General features: G+C 45.5%; 1 protein-coding gene across 1 annotated transcript in view; it reads right to left on the reverse strand.

The window, feature by feature from the left end:
- The window catches only part of EVC2 (EvC ciliary complex subunit 2), a 127,608-nt gene that overhangs the window by 26,995 nt on the left and 77,040 nt on the right, over positions 1-23,573 (reverse strand). Inside the window, exons 16-20 of the mRNA XM_066573293.1 lie at positions 18,603-18,719; positions 16,673-16,894; positions 8,751-8,941; positions 7,030-7,117; positions 3,055-3,251 (exon numbers count right to left, since the gene is read on the reverse strand). Of these exons, the coding sequence (XP_066429390.1) occupies positions 3,055-3,251; positions 7,030-7,117; positions 8,751-8,941; positions 16,673-16,894; positions 18,603-18,719 (815 nt within the window). The remainder of the gene's footprint in view (positions 1-3,054; positions 3,252-7,029; positions 7,118-8,750; positions 8,942-16,672; positions 16,895-18,602; positions 18,720-23,573) is intronic.

A 23,573-nucleotide genomic window follows, 5' to 3' on the forward strand; every position in this document is an offset into this window, starting at 1 on the left:
TATTTGCCAGTCAGGATATACAATGGCGCTAGGCTGCAGTAAAGCGTAGCTGGTTGCGTCAGATTTTTGTACGTTGTACACGCAGCACACACGTACACGCAGACCTTAGGACTGACACAGGCAGGCCAAATATAATTTTTTTCCTTTTTAGCAAAGGGAAGACCCCACTGCGTGTATTCAATGAATAATAAATGTCTTCTGGCCCTGCCTACACAATTCTATCCCTGTAGTATTAATGCTGGGTGCAATGCTCTGCACAGCCGGTTTTGAGAAAAAAAAAAAAAAATGCAACACTGCTAACAGCAGCCTGGACAGTACTGCACACGGATAGATGTGGCCCTAGAAAGGACCGTTGGGGTTCTTGAAGCCTACACTAACTCCTAACACTCTCCCTGCCTAACCCCCACTTCTGTCCCTATTGCTGGGCGCAATGCTCTGCAGATCCAATTTTGGACAAAAAAAATAAAAAATACTGTGCTAACACAGTACTGCACACTAGTAGATGTGGCCCTGAGAAGGGCCGTTGGGGTTCTTGAAGCCTACACTGACTCCTAACGCTCTCCCTACAGCAGCACCAGCAGCAGCACTTTCCCTCAGCTAAGTCACAAGGCATGTGTGGCGAGCCGCGGGAGGGGCCGATTTTTATACTCGGGTGACATCTGATCGCCCCAGCCACTCACAGCAGGGGGGTGGTATAGGGCTTGAACGTCACAGGGGGAAGTTGTAATGCCTTCCCTGTCTTTCAATTGGCCAGAAAAGCGCGCTAACGTCTCAGAGAGGAAACTGAAAGTAACCAGAACACCGCGTGGTACTCGTTACGAGTAACGAGCATCCCGAACACCCTAATATTCGCACGAATATCAAGCTCGGACGAGTACGCTCGCTCATCTCTAACTGCCAGTCAAAAGTTTTAGAACATCTCAATTTTTCCAGTTTTTTTTATATTTACACCATTTAATGTCTCAAATGTACTTTATGAAAGCAGAGAACAAATGAACACGTTACAATGAATGAAATAATGGATTAACTTTGTTTCCCCAAATTAAATCTAGATTTTAGACTCTTCATAGTAGGCATCTACAGCTGATATACCAGCTTTTCGCAATCGAGGCACTCTTTCTACAATTGCATTCCGATATCATTCAGAACTTTCTTCTGGCACAATTCACAGTCCATCATAGCAACCATTTAATCCTTCAAGGGAGCCCCCTGTCTAACTGTACTGACATTGTGCAGTTTTCGTTTAGCAAGCTGAAAGATCAGCGATCAGTTATCAGGAATTCACAGGAGGATACAGCTGATACTATTGTTTCAGCTGTAACCCGCTCCTTGAAGACAAGCAAAGTATGAAGAACACAGCTGTGTTCTTCAACCCCCGCTCGGAGTGCTCAACTCTATAACAGCCAGGCACTCCAAGTGGGGAACAGCTGGATGCAGAAGACAAGCGGCCCCGCTTGTCTTCTGCATCTCCCGCTCCGAACGCTCGGCTGTATAACAGCCGGGCGCTTCGAGCAGAGAACAGCTGGATGCAGAAGACAAGTGGCCCTGCTTGTCTCCTGCACCCCCGCTCAGAGCACTCGGCTGTATATCAGCCGGGCACTCCGAGCGGAGAACAGCTGGATGCAGAAGGCAAGCAGCCCCGCTTGTCTTCTGAATCCAGCACTCAGAGCACAAAGTCATCAACTTTCGAGCGATCACCTTGCACTGTAAGCACACAATGATTATCACTCAAAAATCACTCAAAAGATTTTTTGAGCGATAATCGTGTCTGAACCAGGCTTTACACATAGTGAGGAGGAGGGAAATTTTGAGTATGAGCAAGAAATTATACAAACATATATATGTGAATGAACACGGTGTAATACCTTTTCTCCCCTGTGGTAGTGCTGTAGGGAAATTGAATACTTACTGACAGGTTTCTGCAAGGAGTATAGCGGACTGCTGTACAAGCAGGGGAGCTCTGTTTAATTTTGTCAAGAGACCTTTCCAAAGACCCTTTTACACGGAACAATTATCGTTCAAGCAAGCAAAATGGTTCAGTGTAAATGCAGCCAATGATGGCATGACGAACAATAAATCATTTGATTTTCGTTCATTTTATGCATCATTGGCTTGCTCACTACATACTGATCGTTCAGTCGTTCACATTTGCTGTATAAGTGAATAAGTAAAAACAGGCTTCCCGAGTAAACGGGCTACCTCTAAAATCGTTCACGCGTTCAAACAAAAAGATTGGTAGGTCTAAACGGACCCTAACAAGTAGTCATTGTCTAAAGTGGAGAACCTCTTTAAGTGCTCATGGAAGACCTTGTCATTTGAGGCTGCAGTTTACATCACCTGTTTCCAGACATTACAGTCTGTTCTACAAATTACATTTCATCATCATCAATAAAGCCGCAGGTTGTCTGAACTTAATTCCTCGTACATCTGCTCAGAACATATGCAGCAGGTCAGGAATCATTCATTACTTCCCAACATAAATACCACAGAACTCAATGGACGCTCCGGCTATGTTCATATTCGGAAGACTTGTGACAAAAGTTGAACTCATCTCTGAAGAGCCAAGTTTGTCATCCATAAACCAGATTCATGAATTTGGAATTTTCAATTAATGCTAAAATAAAGCAGCGTCCGTAAATGAACTAGAAGTGAATAGCATCATCTCAGAACTCTTCTAGATCCGTAATGATATTTTCCATGCAGTACAGGTGATGCAGACTTTATTAAAGCAAGCGCCTTACGGTTTCACGAGATGCGCAAATTCAGCTCTGCTGATTCTGTACATCAACGGAGAGTTCTTGTCACTTGTTTTACCCCTTAAACAAGGTAAACAGCAGAGTGACACGATTTAATAGCACAGCGCAGTCCCATGTGTACTCGAAGCAGTAAAAGTGCGAATCAACATTGGAAAAGGCGGACAATTATCAGTTCTCGTTAGGAATCACAATGAGCGCTGACATTATTATCAGCCCAAGGGTAGATTTTTTTTTCTCTTGCCTCTGACACAATATAATGCCGTTGGATCTCTGCTAGCAGGACCTGCCATGCGCTTACCTCTTCCGCCAGCTGTCAGATCCATCCTCATTGTTGTCAGTCTCGGTGACACTGTCTGAATATTTATGACCTACTGAATATAGAAGAGAAGAGATTTCACTCTCGGGGCTGCAGGGAAGCAATAGGCTGAGGACTCTCTGCAGCATCCCTTCTGGTAGCACCGAGCGTTTAGTCAGATAAGCTGCCAATCGGATGTCCTGGAGAAGAATTAAAGGCACGGTGTCAAGCCGCTGATGTCAAACAGAGTCAACTATCATATATGTGTCAGCAGAAGGCACCGAGGAACATGGAAAATAAATATCGGGATAAATGTTTGTGTTCTGGGCTGTAGGATACATGCAAAGGAAGGCAATTTGTGAAGCGGAAAAACTAATCTGACAAGGTAATATTCGGATAGAGAATAACGTAATCCAATTTCATTGGCCGCATAGGGAATATGAGGAGATTATTGGGCAGTAATCTAATGCAGGAGAAACAGAGTGTCTCACCGCATGATAAGAGCTCAGCTAAACTAGTAGGGTGTATTCACAAACTATGCTTCTTTCTGATTGTCGAACCAAAAAAATTGGTTCAAAAGCAAATGGAAATAGAAGGCATTATATCTGAATGGGTGTGTTCACATGGGCTTTTATTTAACTTGGTTGAATAGTCCGAGTGAGAAAAATCACAGCGTGTCCTATTATGGTGAGAGTTGCGGGGAAAATTCGCCTATTCAATTCTGTTTTATGGTAAGCATTAGAGATGAGCGAGCGTACTCTGTTCGGGTGTTTTTGCACTCGAGCACCGCTTTTTCCGAGTAACTGACTACTTGGACGAGAAGATTCGGGTGGCGCCGGGGGGGGCGGCGTGGTGGAGTGGGGGGGTAGCAGTGGGGAACACGGGGAGCTCTCTCTCCCCCCCCTCCCCCCACTCCCCTCTGCAACACCCCGCTCACCCCCGGCGTCCCCCGAATCTTTTTGTCCGAGTAGTCAGTTACTTGGAAAAAGCGGTGCTCAAGTGCAAAAACACCCGAAAAGAGTACGTTCGCTTATCTCTAGTAACCATAAAAAAAAGTGTGCTGAACCTTTAATTCAGCATCATTCAGCCTCTCATGCATTTTTATTTTACATCTATAAAAATCAGATGCAAAACAGATGAAAAAAGACAAAACAAAACACAAGAATACTAAAAAATAGTGTCAAAATCACATGCAGAATCAGGGCGGATTCAGACGAACGTGATTTTGTCCCCTTATGCGGCCGTGGTAATCAGCCACATAACGGGACAAAATGAAACCACTGATTTCAATAGGATTTCAGTGGTTTCATTTTCACTATCCGGATTCTTGACCATTAATTTTACGGCCCAGAAAATATAGGACCTGCCCTATCTTTCCCCCACGTAGTGAATGCCCTTCTTGTGCTCTGGTATGTAGTTTGAAAAGCCGGCGAAAGACAGAGGTTTTCCCCTCTTTTAGTTGCAGATTCGTTCCGTGCCAGCGAGGATAGTTGTGCCTACGCTCATCTGAATAAGCCCTCAGTTTGATTTTTCAGGACTGAGAATAAGACACCTGTGACTATACCCTAAGGATACATGCACATGGCCTCTTTTTCTGTCCAATCTTGGGACTGAAAAATAGGTCCAAAATACGATGTGTTTGGAGGAGCTGAAATCTCCAGGCTCATTTAGTCCCTAGCTAGAGGCCAGGGCAGAGATGCTGCTGAAAGCCAGAGCCAGGCAAGACTCAGAGAGAGAGCTGGAGCTACTCATTGAGAGGGAGGCTGCGAGCCTGACGTCTATGGGAGACCAGGCTGTGGTATGGCTACGAGTCTACCAGGGAAAGATAGCTCCAGACTGACATTTGTTGGGTACACGTAATGTCGCTACTCCACTGTGTTAAGGCCCATTTAGACACAACGCATATCGCTCGAAAGATGTCTTTTGAGCGATAATCGTTGTGTTATTTACAGCACAAGATGATCGCTCAAGATGAGCGATCACCTTGCGTTGCGAGCGGAGGATGCAGAAGACAAGCTTGTCTTCTGTATCCAGCTGTTCCCCGCTCTGAGCGCCCGGCTGTTATACAGCCAAGCGCTTGGAGAGGAGGAGGCAGAAGACAAGAGGGGTGTCCTTGCTTGTCTTCCGCATCCAGCTATTCTCCCTCTCCGAGTGCCCGGCTGTTATACAGCTGAGCGCTCGGAGCAGAGGATGCAGAAGACAAGCAGGGGGTGTCCCCACATGTCTTCTGCATCCAGCTGTTTCCCGCTCCGAGCTCCCGGATGTTATACAGCCAAGCGCTCAGAGCGGAGGATGCAGAAGACAAGCGGGGTGTCCTCGCTTGTCTTCTGCATCCAGCTGTTCCCCTCTCTGAGTGCCCGGCTGTTATACAGCCGAGTGCTCGGAGCAGAGGATGCAGAAAACAAGCGCGGTGTCCCTGCTTGTTTTCTGCATCCAGCTGTTTTCTGCATGGAGCGCCTGGCAGTTATACAATCGAGCACTCCGTGCAGGGGATGGAGACCGCTCTGTTCTTCATACTCAGCCTGTCATCAGGGAGCGGGATACAGCTGAAACAATAGTATCAGCTGTATCCCGCTGTGAATCCCTGATAAGGCTCATCATCATCGTCTTTCAGCGTGAAAAACAATGATGAGTGACCGCTTAACGAAAACTGCACGATGTCAGAGCAGTTACACACAACGATTATCGCTCAAAAGACGGCTTTTGAGCGAATTTTGAGCAATAATCTTTGCGTCTAAATGGGCCTTTAGTAGTGAGTGAGACGGGCAAGTGTTTATGCTTATAGCACGAAGTGTATGTGCTGTCAGTGGCTGATGGGTTTCCATTGGATTTCCTTGTTATTGCGGAATATTCAAGAAAATAAAGTTATTCGGACTTTTACCATGGACTGAGTAATCCACTGTGTCATCTACGACCACCCTCCCCCACGCAGACATTGCCTCACCAGGTTTAGTCCCATCTTGTTTTAGGATTCCATTGGAATCATACACCAGGAATATTCTGTAAAATATTTAAAGGGCCACATCGGTGTTAAGGTATTTCCATTTTCCTGCTCACTATGGGAACAGGAAAACATAATCCCTGCCATAACAGATCCGTATGGTAACATAACCAAGAGTTGGAAACACAGACCCTACTGATTTAATAGGCTCTGTCCGGCTTCTATTATATTGTCCAGCATTTTCCAGGAAGACAAAGCGCGGCATGCCGTGCTATTTTGTACAGGATTTTTGGACGGATCTATGCTGATCACCTCGAAAGGAACCTCCAACACATATGTGGACACAGCCTAAGATGGAAGCCTCCAAACTTATGGTGCTGTATAGGCATATGAATAATACTTTGGGCATTGAATGTCATATAGTGTTGTTTTTTTCCTTTCTTACTGTGTCCCTATTAGGGATGAGCGAGTATACTCGCTAAGGCACTACTCGCTCGAGTAATGTGCCTTAGCCGAGTATCTCCCCGCTCGTCCCTAAAGATTCTGGGGGCCTGCGGGGGGGGGGGGGGGGAGCGGCGGGGAGGAACGGAGGAAAGATCTCTCTCTCCCGCCCGCTCTCCCCCGCTCCCCGCCGCAACTCACCTGTCAGCTGCGGCGGCCCCCGAATCTTTAGGGACGAGCAGGGAGATACTCAGCTAAGGCACATTACTCGAGCAAGTAGTGCCTTAGCGAGTATACTCGCTCATCCCTAGTCCCTATGTATAGGAAAGTGCAACAGACTACTTTTTCCTATACAGTAAAAAATACGACACACACCAGATCAGTGTATGTCAAAAGGACCCTCTTTTGCCATAGGCTGGATACATGACGGGGAGGGGGGGGGGTCTATGGATATGTATGGCTTTTCCACAGCACCATACCTAAACAATGCCATTTTATCAGGTGGAGTAAAACTGATCCAGTTTTGAGTTTTAAAACAAAGTTGAATGTAGCACTGGGATTCAATTTGTAGCTTAAACCAAGAGTTTCTAAAGTACCTGATGATGTAGCCTCAGCAGCGCGTCCATCTGAGCTTTTTCCTCCTGGTGCTCCGCCTGCGCGCACTCCATTTCTTCTCTATGCATTCTAAAGTGAAGAATGTTATATGACAATCTTATCTACAGTCCATAAAGTGACAATGAGGACAGATGCTTAGTACTTGCGATATTTATAAGACATAATCCCATTTTTTACCTTATAGAGAAGTGTAGTGAACTGAATCTGTCAAACCCTTTCAGGTCAAAGTTTGAAGAAGAAGCAACAGAAGGAGAAGCATGGTGGCTCAGTGGTTAGCGTTATCGCCTTGTAGCTCTGGGGTCTAGATTCAAATCTGACCAAGGACAACATCTGTATGGGGTTTGTATGTTCTCCCTGTGTATATGGGGTTTTTCATAATTATCACCTTTATTTATAAAGTGCAAACATTTATTGAGGAGGAGGAGGAAGAACAATCACGGTGGCTCAATGGTTACAAGTATTTTCTTGCAGTGCTGGGGATCTAAGTTCAAATCTGACCAAGGGCAGCATCTGCATGGGGTTTATATGTTCCCCTTGTGTTTGTGCGAGTTTCCTCCCCCACTCAAAAAACATACTAATAGATTAAAGGGTTTTTCCGTGGAAAATACTATTGGTGACCTATCCTCAAGACCCCGACCGATCAGCTGAGTGGGTGCATGCGGTCAACACCGCAAATACACAGAGGTCAGAGCTGAAGCAGCGGAAGCCTCCATGCCGACTTCAGTGTAGTGGCCGGAGCTTTAACTGCAGGCTCGGCTCTTATTGAAATCAACGCAAGCTGTGTGTGCAGTTACAAGCTCCGGCCACTACACAGAGGTGGGCACAGAGACTTCCGATTCGACCTCTATGTATTTGCGGCACTGACAGCATGCGCCCACTCAGCTGATCGGTCGGGTCCCGAGTAATGGACCGCAGCCGATCAACTATTGATAACCGATCCTAAGGATGGGTCATCAACAGTATTTTTCACGGAAAAAGCCTTTAATCTAGATTGTGAGCCAAAATGGGGACAGAAAAAAATCAAGTGATGTAAAATACTGTATAATATTCATGTGCTATATAAATAAAGATGACAAGGACCCCAGTGCTGCAAGGCAACAGTGCTGACCAGTGAGCCACAGGACCACCACTAATTGTTGATGAAATTCCAGTTCGGTTTGAACTAATTTGAACCAAAACAAATTTTTCCCAAAAAAATTTTCAAAACTTCGCTCATCTCTAGGGAACTGTATGGGACAACACAAAAAAAAAATCACTGCTATCATGATGCATTTTGGAAACAGGCACTACTGACCAAAAAATGCAGCAAAATTGAAGAAAAACAGCACAAAAACACTGTACTCCACTTTAGGACTCATGTGTAACAGCCCTCCGTTATTGGACTCCATTGAAGGAGCTGATCAATAGCAAAAGTGGAAGTGCAAAATCTTGCACTTGCTAGACATGAATGGCGCTGAACAGAAACCATTGCACTGTTAACTACTCTGATGTTTTCACAGCCATAAATATAAAGTGAGCCATCACTGAGAACCTTCAGAAAAATATAGATAGACATGTGTGAAGGATATAATGGACTCTGTTAAGTTGATATGTTAAGAATCAGCGGCCCTTTAATTGTGTAAAATAGAAGAAATTCTATAAACATGATTAGCAGTAAGGCCGGGGATTTCATACATTTTCATATCCCAAGGAATTGTCTTACCTGTCTCTACAGAGATTTATTAAATACTTCCTCCTGTTCAAGGCCTTTCGAAGAGTCGCTGACAAAGGTAAGCCCTCTCCTTCACCCGTAATATCAAGAGCAACATGAGGTGGACCTTCCTCCAGAACCTTAGTGACTGATGGCTCATTTCTACTCCATGTTTCCATGTTCTTGTCCAGTTCTATTAGTTCCTATGTAGAGAATTAGAATAAAAGAATTCGTTCAAACATGGTGAGAACTACAAGTCTCAGCATCTCCAGTCCAGACTGTTGTGCGATATGAAATGACATTAAATCTTTCCAATCCACTGTCTGACATTTTCCAACATTCTGATTGAAGGCTGTACACAGCTCGGATGTTGAAAGACGTCCAGCAGGGTATTCTTATTGTATATTACTAGCCCCTCTGTTGTCGGAGGGCCTCTCCAGCAAGTCCCATACCGCAGTACCGGGTCTAGCCTGCAGGTGGCGCCATTGTATACTGGCAGAAAGAGAAAGCCCCATAGGAAACCATGAATCCAAAATTGGACTGCAAAGGGTTAAAGAGAGGGGATATAAGAGGACAACAACTCTAAGCACATTCAGGCTTTTATAATGGGCTGTCAGAGGAAATTGCACGGAGGACTATAAGAGTAGAGAACTACAACTCGCACTATCTCCCTGCGTATCAGCCCCCACCCTATAGGAAAAACTAACCACCACTTCTCCACTTTCTTCTGGTCTATACAAAGCTCCATCCCCTCATGTTACCATGGTAGTACAGAGTTTTGTCCTCCATCTACAGAACACATGATGGTGACTTCATTGCCAGTCCTTTGCCATAATAGTGCTGAACTCTGTCTCTCATGTACTGACCACATAATGTGTGAGGAAGGGACCCATCATTGAGTCGTAAGTGAGGGCGGCCTCCTTAAAAGCCAAATAGTGTGAAAACTAAAAGTCACTTTTGGAGGAACTAAGCCTGCTAGTAGCATAGTACATCAGACGCTATCCTTTGGGACACTGATATTTGTAAAGAGGTTTAATTCTTGTACTATTCGACGACAGTATGACAATTTTGCAAAACCGCCGTTAACAGAGAGCGTTTCTGTTATCTATGAACTGTGCACATCAATCCGCGATTCCTGTTTCAATACATTGTATTAAAGTAAGGATGGGACATCGACACACAAATATCGATAGTCGATAGTATCGACTATCGCAGAACAAACTATCGATTATTGTAAAATATTGGTGGAAAACTATTGATATTTCGATATATATCGACTTTTTTAAATGCTGTATACAAATAAAACCGGTCTAGGGTTAATAAAGCAACACAATCAACAAAAAAAATTATAGTTTTCTTTTAGAACTTTAAACTGTTGAATTTATTATTAACTTCTAACTGTTAATAACATGAAAATATATTAAAGTTACAAATGAAAATAAAAGATTACAGATGAAACATAGAATTAAAATTAGGTAAATGAAAAGAGGTATTTTATCATTGGCCCCAATCATTGTTATCTAATGAGCCAAGAAATAGTAATTTGTTCCCATGCTCTCCCTTCACAATGCTCCTTCGAGCCGACATCATTTCACCAGCTTGACCGGGAGTGCAGAAAGATGACTGGAGGTAAACACACTGAAACAAGGTCCTGCCGGCTACAAGGAAGCCAGAAGATGAACGCTGGACCTGACGGGATGTGAGCATGATCTCTGTGTGTTTGTGGGGCTGCGTGCCCTGCATTTTTTCAAGTTGCCGCTGAGGGACCAACGGGTCTCCATGGCAACTTGTAAACAATGCAGGGCCTGGTAGCGCGAATGCAGTCTCCCCAAACGCAATTGTAATTGTATTAGATGGGTCTCCTGTCTTTTCTATGGGCACTGCGTTCGCGTTAGACTATGAACACACGACATGTTGCATCTCCTTTTCTGGACGCGACCTTTATGCGTTCAGCGCAGCCCTCCATCTGCATGTGGAAATGCTTTCATTTAGAAAGCATTGCCCACAGCCATCGCGTTAGACACAAGCGTTCAGAGCCTGCGTCTAACGCGATGAACAAACGCATGTGGAAAAGGTGCCGAAGAACCTGCTTTTTCTGAGAGTCATTTTGCCTGGAGCAAACCTTATTGGTGACAAAGAGTCGCCTCACACTTTCCAAAAGTTTCTAGAACTTGTTTATAAGTTCATTAGTGCCGAGAGCAAAACTACATCCTGTCCCAACACAAAGGAAAGGGCAGAACATGAAGAAAGAAAATCTGGTCACCGGACCACAAGACACGTTTCTTCTTTACAAAAAATTGATATTATATCGCCTTAAACTATCGATGTTACCGATATATCAGACATAACAATATCGATGAAAAGAAAAGAATCGCCAAAGCATTAGCGATATATCGGTTTTCGATGTCCCAACCTTATATTAAAGTCTGATTTGCCTTATTACTAATGCGTTCCTAGCATTATGGTGAACTAAAACAAATTGTGAAAACTTGTTTTATCTTGTATGCATGGTCCAACAGTTGTAGGCCTTGATGGTTGTGCATGCCGGCTGTGTAGCCCATCATCTTTCCCACCCAACCACTCTACCCTGTGTGAATAATAAAATCACTGACACTGGGAGACGATGGATGATACTGGTTACAACAACCTCTTCATTAATACAATATCAATCTCAATAAGATAACAGCAATCATGTCCAAATATCAAGTAGAACCAAAACCCCCAAAGGAAGTCTGGCATGCCCCCATCCACAGTACTGCTAACAATCCCCTCAGGCACAACGCATTGACTAAGGAGAGGACAAGTGTGTCCCTGGGACTTATCCCATGAGGAAGACCACAGCTCAAGTGAGCTTCGATTCCAACATAATCAAGAGTGGGGGTATCAAAATCTTATGGTGCCCTGTTCAAAACAGCTTTAAAGTGCCCTTTAAACCTCCCTACTGCTGGCTGTCATGACAAAAGGATTAGAGAAAAACAAGGAGGAACCGTCTCTCGTCCACCAAAATAAACAGAGAACAAATTGCGGGTGGGCTGCTGCGAGTCCGGATGAAGAAGAATATCACCTGCTGCATTACATGTCTAGAGAGGGCTGGATAAGCAATATCTCCCTCCCTTTGCGTTCCCATTGATAGAAAATTCTACTCCCTTTCTTTTAATTAACCTCTATCATAACCACTATCATTGGCCTACCCAGTCATGCCAGGCATATGCTAGCCTGTGGCCGCTCTCCGTGCCCTCCCTTAGTTAGACGTAGTCAGGAATACGTCGCGGTACTGCGGCGGTTACTTGTTTCTTGAACTGTTTCCTAAACTGCATAACATTGCTTTTTTTCAGTGGTTTGAAATAAAAAGTTCCTATTTTTGTAACTCTGTCGTCTGCCTCGTATCTTGTAACCTGTGTTGTTTGCCATTCCCCGCGACCGTGACGGGTCAAGCGGTCCACTACGAACAGCGGCCCATCTAGCATTTGCCAGAATTGCCGGATAGGCAGTCCAGCTCTGATGCTAGTACTGTACAATCCCAGTGACAGAGGAAACAGAGACAGACACGACCTAAAACGAGTGATAAAAGCCTTCACCGTGAACACCAGATCATTTGTTGTGTCACATCAATCGCCTTCCATATAACGTGAGATGACTCCAGCATAATCCCTGCCTCTGCTCATGCAGAACCAAACTTCCCATTTCCTTCCCATCTGCAGATAGTTTCAATTTCCGATTGCTGGTTTCAGACAGTATGACAGCTCGCGCCGCGCTGTAACATCTATATACCTCATTTATATGTAGAGCAGACACAAGGGGAGAAAAGCACAAATATCATTGCTCTAGATTAACCCTTTTACGACAGGACTGATTTTTATCTTCCTGACCATAATTCCTTTTTTAAGCCATCCAATCGCAGGTAATCTTACCAAATATATTATTAAGACTGAACTGCGGGATTTGCAAAATGCATTCCCATATGTTATGACCATGTGTAACCATTCAAGTGTGTTGCCTCTGTGATGCACATGAGAAACTGTCAAGCCTTGAAACAAGTAAACATGAGTTAATTGACTCTGGTCTTAATTGGGGTGCACTATATGCAACTTCTGTCGTAGCTTGGTAGTTGTGTTAGATCAGGATTGAGGTGACGTCACTGTGTCAAGCTCTGGCCCATACGATCCACACACCAGTGTACTCTGTGTCTTTTCGCCATTGCACACTGACATGAACTGTGAAGGGATTGGTTGGCTGGGAGGTGTGTGTCTCAATCAGCTTGACAAAGACTCATTCTTTAGAGTCGAAACGTCGCCATCTTGTGTGCTGAGGAGGCATTATTGTCTGTGTATTCCTATGAATGCATAAAATACAACCGCACCAAATCTGCTGCCTGACGTCTCTCTTATTATATCAATCAGCCAATAAACGCTTGTCTTTATACATTTATTGCAGCATCTCCTCTCAGAAAGACGCTGGTTATACTTCTAGCTGAAGGTTTTTCAGGTCTAGTTGGCAACTCCTGTCTTCTTCCACAGTTCAGATAAGTCTGCTTGGCTTAAGTGTTGTCTGGGGTGAAGTTACATCTATCTCCTGACTTGCTGTTTTTGTTCATAGTATGCCTGAGTAACATCTAACTCTGTATGTATTGCCATATATTATTACTACAATATTCCCTGTTTTCAACTAGGGAGAGTCATTGCTGCTTCAGGTTCCTGATGTGGGGTTGCCCTTATCAGGGCGAGTGCTCTGCTTCTAGGTAGGGTCTCATCATATTACAAGGTTAGGGTCAAATTTCCCCCATCTTTTCCCCCTTTTTGGTTTTGTTATTGCAATTCTGTGTTATCCACTTTAGAATACTCTATGTATATCTGTCCTTTTGAGACAATAAATTATATCTGACCCAGACGAGGTTATTTGTGTCCAACTCAGGTGTAACAATATCCCATTCTTCCCACATTTGGAAATACAATACTTAAAAGGACCTGTCATATCCTCATATTCGCGGGGACAGCTGTATAGCTCTAATGACTTCAACTATGTCTTACTTTTGTTCATTCGACTGTGGAGGGCTATTCTTAGATTTAACTCCCAACACTGTGAATGTGTCAAGTGGGCGGCGCTCACTGTCAATGGGTAGTGTCAGATTTCATTGACACTGAGTAATGGGGATCACTCACTTGACACATTCACAGCCTTGAGAGTCGAATCTAAGAAAAGAGGGAGAGGGGCTGAGTAAAAACAAAAGAAAGACATAGCTGGCAACAGAGGGCTATAGGTGTAAAACTATGCCGCCAGCCCGCTGACATAAGGACACGACAGATCCTCTTTAAACTGAGTTTTGTTTTTAGGAGTTTTAGGGGGGAAAAAAAGCTGATTGTTTCAAGTTTCATCACCCTGTGACAACTACAAGCTGCATCTGATGCGGCATACACAGAAGTGCCTTCTGCCAGGATTTAGCTGAGTACTGAAGTACTGTGTATAATGCTTGGAGGGGGATCCGGAGACAGCAGCGGAGTGATGTCACACAAAGAGACAGTCAGAGCGATGATGAGGTCTAATGCAACAGCTGCTGTTTTTTTCTGTTTTACTGGCACCAGACATTGTCTATTGGATTCTGCTTAGTGCACAAGGCCGGAAATCCACATTCACCCCCAACGGCTGATCTAATTTGTTGCGACTGTTAACCATATAATGTCATTGATGGAGTTCATTGTCAGAGTGTGACCTGGAAAAGTCTCTGCAACTTAGTGTGTTTGGCACGTATTTAGGTTATACTAGGATTTCCAATCCTTGCCTACCTCTCGGTGGCCAACAAATAGGGGGCCCCATTTCTACCTTGGCATAAGGTGCAGTTAGGGATGACTATGGAAGGGGCTGTAAAAAGACAAATGCAGCCTTGTGCATCATCTCTTCTCTCTGTCATAACTTTTTGCACTATTCATGTGCTGTCACAATACTGCATTAGCCCTGTGACATAATGCACGCATTTTACCAGCATGTTATGTGATAGGTTTTTTTCCTTTGTTACATTTTTGTGAATTATCTCTGTGTTATGATGTTATGATGTGCATTATTCCTGCAATGTGACATCACTGCTTGTATAATCATTGTGCTCTTACATTACTGTGTAGGTGAGAACTATACTATGATGTCACTACTGTATGCACATTACCCCAATACTGTGACATCACTGTACAAATTATCCCACTAGTGTCATCAATGTATTCCTTATCCCTGTTCTGTAACGCCACTTTGGCCATTATTCCTATCATTGTGCACATTATTCCACTATTGGGACTTCACTGAGCACATTACCTCGATATTGTGACATTACTGTACACATAATCCCACTATTGTCACATCACTCTGCTCATTATCCCGCTTTTGTGACATCATTGTAGACATTATCCCTGTTCTGTAAGATCACGTTGGCCATTATTTTAATAATGTGACATCACTATGCACATTACCCCAATACTGTGACATCACTCTGAGCATTATCCCAATATTGGGACATCACTCTGGACATTATTCCTGTTCTCCAACATCACTGTCTGCATTATTCCTGTACTGTGACACCACTATCTACATTACCCCATTATTATGACATCACTGTAAGCCTATACTGTGACATCACTGTGGGTATTACCCTTGTACTGTGATATCACTGCAAGCATTATTCCTGTTCTGTAGCATCTCTTTGGCCATTATCCCACTACTGTGACATAATGTGCATTATTCCTGTACTGTAACATTACTGTGAGCATAACCCCTAAACGGTGACATTCCTGTGTGCATTATCCTTGTACTGTAGCATCATTGTAAGCATTAGCCCTGTACTGTTACATCACTGGGAGCATTAACCCTATACTATAAAATCACTAGGAGCATAAACCCTGTACTGTGATATCACTGTAAGCATTAACCCTAAACTGTTACATCACTGGGAGCATTAACCCGGTACTGTGACATCACAGTAAGCAGTAACCCTGTACTGTGACATCACTGTGAGTATTAACCCTGTACTGTGACATCACTGTAAGCATTAACCCTGTACTGTGACATCATTGTAAGCATTAACCTTGTACTATGACATCAGTGTAAGCAGTAACCCTGTACTGTGACATCACTGTGAGCAGTAACCCTGTACTGTTACATCACTGTAAACATGAACCCTGTACTGTTACATCACTGTAAGCATGAACCCTGTACTGTTATATCACTGGGAGCATTACCCTGTGCTGTGACATCACAGTAAGCAGTAACCCTGTACTGTGACATCACTGTAAGCAGTAACTCTGCACTGTTACATCGCTGGGAGCATTAACCCTGTACTGTTACATCACCGTAAGCAGTAACCCTGTACTGTGACATCACGGTGTAGTAACCCTGTACTGTGACATCACTGGGAGCATTAACCCGGTGCTGTGACATCACAGTATGCTGTAACCCTGTACTGTGACATTACAGTAAGCAGTAACCCTGTACTGTGACATCACTGTAAGCAGTAACCCTGCACTGTTACATCACTGGGAGCATTAACCCTGCACTGCTACATCACCGTAAGCAGTAACCCTGTACTGTGACATCTCTGTGAGCAGTAACCCTGTACTGTTACATCACTGGGAGCATTAACCCGGTGCTGTGACATCACAGTAAGCAATAAGCTGTGACACCACAGTAAGCAGTAACCCTGTACTGTGACATCACTGTGAGCAGTAACCCTGTACTGTGACATCACCATAAGCAGTAACCCTGCACTGTTACATCACTGGGAGCATTAACCCTGTACTGTGACATCACTGTAAGCAGTAACCCTGTACTGTGACATCACTGAGCATTATTCCGGTGCATTAAAGAAATAAAATAATCATGAAACTTAACAAAATTTGTATGGTAGAGTGTAATCTCATGGTCGCCTCTTACACCCCTTGGTACACCCCAGCCGTCACCTGATTCAGAGCCTGTAGAAGTTGTTCATATTCTGAAGTTATACATGATCTGCTCTTCTCTTCCAGTAACACAGACTGCAGCTCCAAGATTGCAGAGTGGATTTCCAGGCTCTTCGCTTTGTTTTGAACAGTCTGGAACTGTAAATATGTGATATATTCACCAAGTTTATATTCTCTTGCTTTCAAGTGATGCACTCGTTGCAGTAGTAATTCTGCTCGGGTCTGGAACATACACAGAAGAGATATATAGGCTTCAGTTTACTAATATACAAAAGTGCAGAGAAATTCAATTTAGTTTCTACATTTTGTCTTGAAACAAAACACGTAGAAAAGCTGAATTTAGATAACACAGGAACATAATATGTTAGACTGAATGAAGACAATGTCCATCTAGTTCAGCCTGTTTCGACTCCTCCCTTGTTGATCCAGAGGAAGGCAAAAAAAACCCAAAACATTTGGAGTTTGGAGGGAAAAATTCCTTCCCGACTCCATAATGGCAGTAAGAATGTTATGGTGTTATGGTTGTGGTTATGCAGTTCGGCTATGCAATGTAACAATGACCTGAGAGACAAGAGCAAGTCTAGCTCCTAATGACTCAAATAATGGTTTTGGAGTTTCCTAGTCCTCACTAAAAGCCAATTGAGTTGCTATGGCAGGACCTTAAGTAGATCGTTCATGATCAAAATAAATTATGGATAAATCATGGCAGGGGCAAAAGAGGCAATTGCCCTGGGGCTTGAGTCTCCTCTACTCCACCCGCACCTCAAACAGTTTACTGTAAACTTGCATCCTATGTCATATTGAGTTTAAAAAGTTTGTTCAGAACATTTACTATTAACTTACCTATCAGGTTAGGTTATCAACAGCTGATCAGCAGTGGTCAGTCGATTGGAATCCCTGCCGATCAGCTGATCGCCGAGCTCGCTGTCAGTTCGCACAGTGCTGGAAGCAGATAGCACTATTCATACTGCAGCATCCCTGTTTGGTACTACAGGCACAGCTCCCTTTGAATTCAATGGGAGCTGTGCCTGAAGTATCAACCCAGGATGTTGCAATGTTGACAGCACAATTTGCTTCCAGTGCTGTCCACACTGACAGGGGGCTTGGCCATCAGCTGATCAGTGGTCATCCTGAGCATCTGACCCCTACTGATCTACCATTGATGACCTTTTTAAGAGGATAGGGCATCAATAGTAAAAGTCTTGAACAACTTCTTTAAGTCAAAATGCCAACTGTAGTATTTTTTGGGTACTGTTAGGATAGGTTTACTAATGCAATGTAAACCTATCTATGGTTACTGTGCATGGGTTCCATCTGAAATGCCAAATACAGCCTACAGGCTGCCATTACTGCAATGGAGTCCAAAGCTTCAAGCTTTTGTCTCCATTTCAGCAAGTTTTTATTTGTTTATAGCATTTTAGTAAGACAGATTAGCAAGTTGACCCCCATTTCAATGGGATCTACATAGTCACCTATGCTATTTTGCCTTACTAAAATTTCGGAAACTTGTAGACATATTATATCTCCTCCATTGGATGTCCCCTTTGGGGATTCTTAGGTTATCTCTTTCACACTTGCAATGGAAAGGAAAGATTGAGTATGGGCTGAAGTTCCCCTTTCCATCTCTCCATATCGCTTTTATCTTTCTTCATCTTCATTCTTCTAGCTGCTATTGAAATGAAGAATATGAGGTGACTATTTGTGTATGACATTTCCACACCTATTACAACAGAGCTTTATGCCTGAGTACTAACCCAGAGGCTTCAATGAATAGCTCCCAGGGGGAACAGTTCCCGCACACCATTTAATAGGTTGTATTTCTTGAACCGAGTCTTATATTCATAGAACTAGAAGCAACAAATCAAAAGCAAACATTGATGTAACTGGATAAGTCTTCCCGTCTGATCTGGTCACATCTCGTTTTCGTTACCTGCTTAATCTTGTCATCTGTAATTTGTGTTTCATAAATCAAGACTTTATCCTCTACAGATTTCTTCACAATTTCTGCATCTCTGTCCTGAGGATGTTTTATCATCTTTAAACCTGACTGAAGAAGAAAAAAAAAAACACAATTGCACATTAGCTTATTGCACAGAGAACAAGCCAGGTTATGTAAATATAACATATCTGTGTAATTGGAGAAAGCATCTGGACTGAAATTACATTGCTTGAAAAAATGATCCTGGAGCATTTTTCACAACTCTCTGCAAATAAGCAAATCAACATTTCATTTCTAGGTAAATTTTCAAGTGAGAGAATGTAATATAATGGAACTTCTCATAAGATAAGAACATCCAAATCTAAAGTCCGATGGCAAGAATTAGAATTAGCTTATTGTACATGGTCATGGGCATATGGTAATTCTAAAGCCCACCAAACGCTACACAGCTGGAGATCGAAGGCTTGTTTGCCGGATTGAAATTTCCACATGACTCCACCAGAAACATGTTAATTTCAATGGGGAGAGAAGAATACTAATGACTAGAGATGAGCGAGCATACTCGTCTGAGCTTGATGCTCGTTCGAGTATTAGGGTGTTCGAGATACTCGTTATTCGAGACAAGCACCACGCGTTACTCGAGTCAATAACATTTACTTCCCTGCATGTTTAGCGCCATTTTCTGGCCAATAGACATGCAGGGAAGGCATTACAACTTCCTCCTGTGACGTTCCAGCCCTATCCCACCCCCATGCAGTGAGTGGCTGGCGAGATCAAGTGACCGCAGAGTATATAAAGTGGGCCCGCCCGCGGCTCGCCTCAGACACACGCTGGCAGAGATTAGGGAGAGTGCTGCTGCTGCTATAGGGAGAGTGTTAGCATCTACACGAACCCCAACGGTCCTTCTTAGGGCCACAACTCACCTAGTGCACTACTGTTTTGGCTGCTGGGAGCACTGCAGGCTATAGCGTTCTCAGGCTGCAGTCTGTACTACGTAGTATAGGGGAAGTATTGGTGAGGCAGGGACAGTGGTAGTGTGGAATCCTGTCTAGAAGAACCCCCACGGTCCTTCTTAGGGCTACCTGTGACCGTGTGCATTTAACTCCGTGGCTGCTGGGAGTTGTAGTACCTCAGTATTGCACAGCTAGGCCTGATCGCAGCCTTCTGTTACATTTTTTTCTGGGTGCAGTTTGGGTAACGTAAGCGCTGTCTGCCTCCAACTGCACGCCAAGAAACCACCAATTTTTTACACCGCTCTGTGTTTGCCGTTAGCTGCCCGCACAGTGTACGGTGACAGACACCCATAGAGGGAAAGTCCGATACATGCTCTATAGCATGCATTGCTTTGAAAAAATCCTTCTTACGCCTACCTGTGACCCAGTGCATTTCACTGCGTGGCTTGTGGAACTTGAGGTGTATCACAATTGCATATTGCACAGCTAGGCCTGCTTGCAGCCTTCCTTATAATTTATATCTGGCTTCATTTTGCGTTATATAACCGCTGGCAGCCACCAACTGCGCAGCAATAATTCACAAAATGTTTACACCGCTCAGTGTCTGCTCGATTCTTAATCCACCATGCTGAGGGGTAGGGGTAGAGAACGTGGACGCGATCGAGGACGCAGAGTTCCACGTGAGGGTGTGGGCATAGGCCCAGTTCCTGGTTCAGGTGAATCGCAGCCGGCTAAGAGAGGAAAGTTTCTGGGGTCCCCAGCTTCATATCACAATTTTTGTGTCCACGTCGTAGACCTTTATTAAAAAACGAGCAGTGTGAGCAGGTCCTGTCATGGATAGCAGAAAGTGCATCCAGCAATGTATCAACCACCCAGTCTTCTACGCCGTCCACTGCTGCAACTCTGAATCCTCTCGCTTCTGCTCCTCCTTCCTCCCAGCCTCCTCACTCCATGAAAATGACACATTCTGATGAGCAGGCAGACTCCCAGGAACTGTTCTCGGGCCCCTGCCCTGATTGGGAAAAAATGGTTCCTCTCCCACCTGAGGAGTTTGTCGTGACTTATGCCCAACCTTTGGAAAGTTCCCAGGGTCCGGGTGATGAGGCTGGGGACTTCCGGCAACTGTCTCAAGAGCTTTCAGTGGGCGAGGAGGACGATGACGATGAGACACAGTTATCTATCAGTGAGGCAGTAGTAAGGGCAGTAAGTCCGAGGAAGGAGCGCACAGAGGATTCGGAGGAAGAGCAGCAGGACGATGAGGTGACTGACCCCACCTGGTTTGCTACGCCTACTGAGGACAGGTCTTTAGAGGGGGAGGCAATTGCAGGTTGGAAGAGGCAGTGGGGTGGCCAGGGGTAGAGGCAGGGTCATACCGAATAATCCCCCAGCTGTTTCCCAAAGCACCCCCTCGCGCCAAGCCACTGTGCAGAGGCCAAGGTGCTCAAAGGTGTGGCAGTTTTTCACTGAAAGCGCGGACGACCAACGAACAGTGGTGTGCAACCTTTGTTGCGCCAGGATCAGCCGGGGAGCCACCACTAGCAGCCTTACCACCACCAGCATGCGCAGGCATATGATGGCCAAGCACCCCACAAGGTGGGATGAAGGCCATTCACCGCCTCCGGGTTGCACCACTGCCTCTCCCCGTGTCCCAACCTGCCACTGAGATCCAACCCACCTCTCAGGACACAGGCACAAGCGTCTCCCGGCCTGGACCAACACCCTCACCCCTGCTGTCCTCGGCCCCATCCAGCAATGTCTCTCAGCTCTGAGTCCAGCTGTCGCTAGCACAAGCGTTGGAGCGAAAGCGCAAATACGCCACCACTAACCCACACGCTCAAGCTTTAAATGTCCACATTGCCAAACTGATCAGCTTAGAGATGCTCCCGTACCGGCTTGTGGAAACGGAGGCTTTCAAAAACATGATGGCGGCGGCGGCCCCGCGTTACTCGGTCCCCAGTCGCCACTATTTTTCACGGTGTGACGTCCCAGCCCTGCACGACCACGTCTCCCGCAACATTGTACGCACCCTCACCAACTCGGTTACTGGCAAGATCCACTTAACAACGGACACGTGGACAAGCACAGGCGAGCAGGGCCACTATACCTCCCTGACAGCACATTGGGTGAATTTAGTGGAGGCTGGGACCGAGTCAGAGCCTGGGACCGCTAATGTCCTACCCGCCCCCACAATTGCGGGCCCCAGATCGGTGCTGGTATCTGCGGCGGTGTATGCCACCTTCACTAAACCTTCCTCCTCCTCCTACGCAACCTCTACCTCGCAATCAAAATGTGTCAGCAGCACGTCGCCAGCAGTCGGTGTCGCACGGCGTGGCAGCACAGTGGTGGGCAAGCGTCAGCAGGCCGTGCTGAAACTACTCAGCTTAGGAGAGAAGAGGCACACGGCCGACGAACTGTTGCATGGACTGACAGAGCAGACCGACTGCTGGCTTTCGCCGCTGAGCCTCCAACCGGGCATGGTCGTGTGTGACAATGGCCGTAACCTGGTGGCGGCTCTGCAACTCGGCAGCCTCACGCACGTGCCATGCCCGGCCCACGTCTTTAATTTGGTGGTCAGCGATTTCTGAAAAGCTACCCACACTTGTCAGACCTCCTCGACAAGGTGCGCTGGGTCAGCGCACATTTCCGAAAGTGCAACACGGATGCTGCCACCCTGCGGACCCTGCAACATCGGTTTAATCTGCCAGTGCACCGACTGCTTTGCGACGTGCCCACACGGTGGAACTCTACGCTGCACATGTTGGCCAGGCTGTATGAGCAGCGTAGAGCTATAGTGGAATACCAACTCCAACATGGGTGGCGTAGTGGGAGTCAGACTCCTCAATTCTTTACAGAGGAGTGGGCCTGGATGGCAGATATCTGCCAGGTCCTTGGAAACTTTGAGGAGTCTACCCAGATGGTGAGCGGCGATGCTGCAATCATTAGTGTCACCATTCCTCTGCTATGCCTCTTGAGAAGTTCCCTGCAAAGCATAAAGGCTGACGATTTGCTGTCGGAAACGGAGGCGGGGAAAGACAGTATGTCGCTGGATAGTCAGAGCACCCTCATGTCTATATCTCAGCGTGTTGAGGAGGGGGAGGAGCCTGAGGAGGAGGAGGGGGAAGAGAACTGGGCCCACTGCAGAGGGTACCCATGCTGCTTGCCTCTCATCCATTTAGCGTGTATGGCCTGTGGAGGAGGAGGAGGATCCTGAAAGTGATCTTCCTAGTGAGGACATCGATGTGTTGCGTACCGGTACCCTGGCACACATGGCTGACTTCATGTTAGGCTGCCTTTCTCGTGACCCTCGCGTTAGACGCATTCTGGCCACTATGGATTACTGGGTGTACACACTGCTTGACCCACGGTATAAGGAGAACCTTTCCACTCTCATTCCCGAAGAGGAAAGGGGTTCGAGAGTGATGCAATACCACAGGGCCCTGGTGGACAAACTGATGGTAAACTTCCCATCCAACAGCGCTAGTGGCAGAAGGCGCAGTTCCGAGGGCCAAGTAGCAGGGGAGGCGCGGAGATCAGGCAGCATGTTCAGCGCAGGCAGGGGAACACTCTCCAAGGCCTTTGCCAGCTTTATGGCTCCCCAGCAAGACTGTGTCACCACTCCCCAGTCAAGGCTGAGTCGGAGGGAGCACTGTAAAAGGATGCTGAGGGAGTACGTAGCCGATCATACGACCATCCTCCGTGACGCCTCTGCTCCGTACAACTACTGGGTGTTAAAGCTGGACACGTGGCATGAACTCACGCTGTATGCCCTGGAGGTGCTTGCTTGCCCTGCGGCTAGCGTCTTGTCAGAGAGCGTGTTTAGTGCAGCTGGGGGAATCATCACGGATAACACTCATAAAGATGAACCAAGCCTGGATTTCCCCAGACTTCTCTTCTCCACCAGCGGAGAGCAGCGGTACCTAAAGATTATTTTCGCTGCAACTGCGGATGCAAGCATTGTTCTCTATCACCGTAAAAAACGGGGACATTTACCTTTGTCAATCTGTGTATG

The sequence above is a fragment of the Eleutherodactylus coqui genome, chromosome 7, assembly GCF_035609145.1.
Source record: "Eleutherodactylus coqui strain aEleCoq1 chromosome 7, aEleCoq1.hap1, whole genome shotgun sequence".
Classification (NCBI taxonomy): domain Eukaryota; kingdom Metazoa; phylum Chordata; class Amphibia; order Anura; family Eleutherodactylidae; genus Eleutherodactylus; species Eleutherodactylus coqui.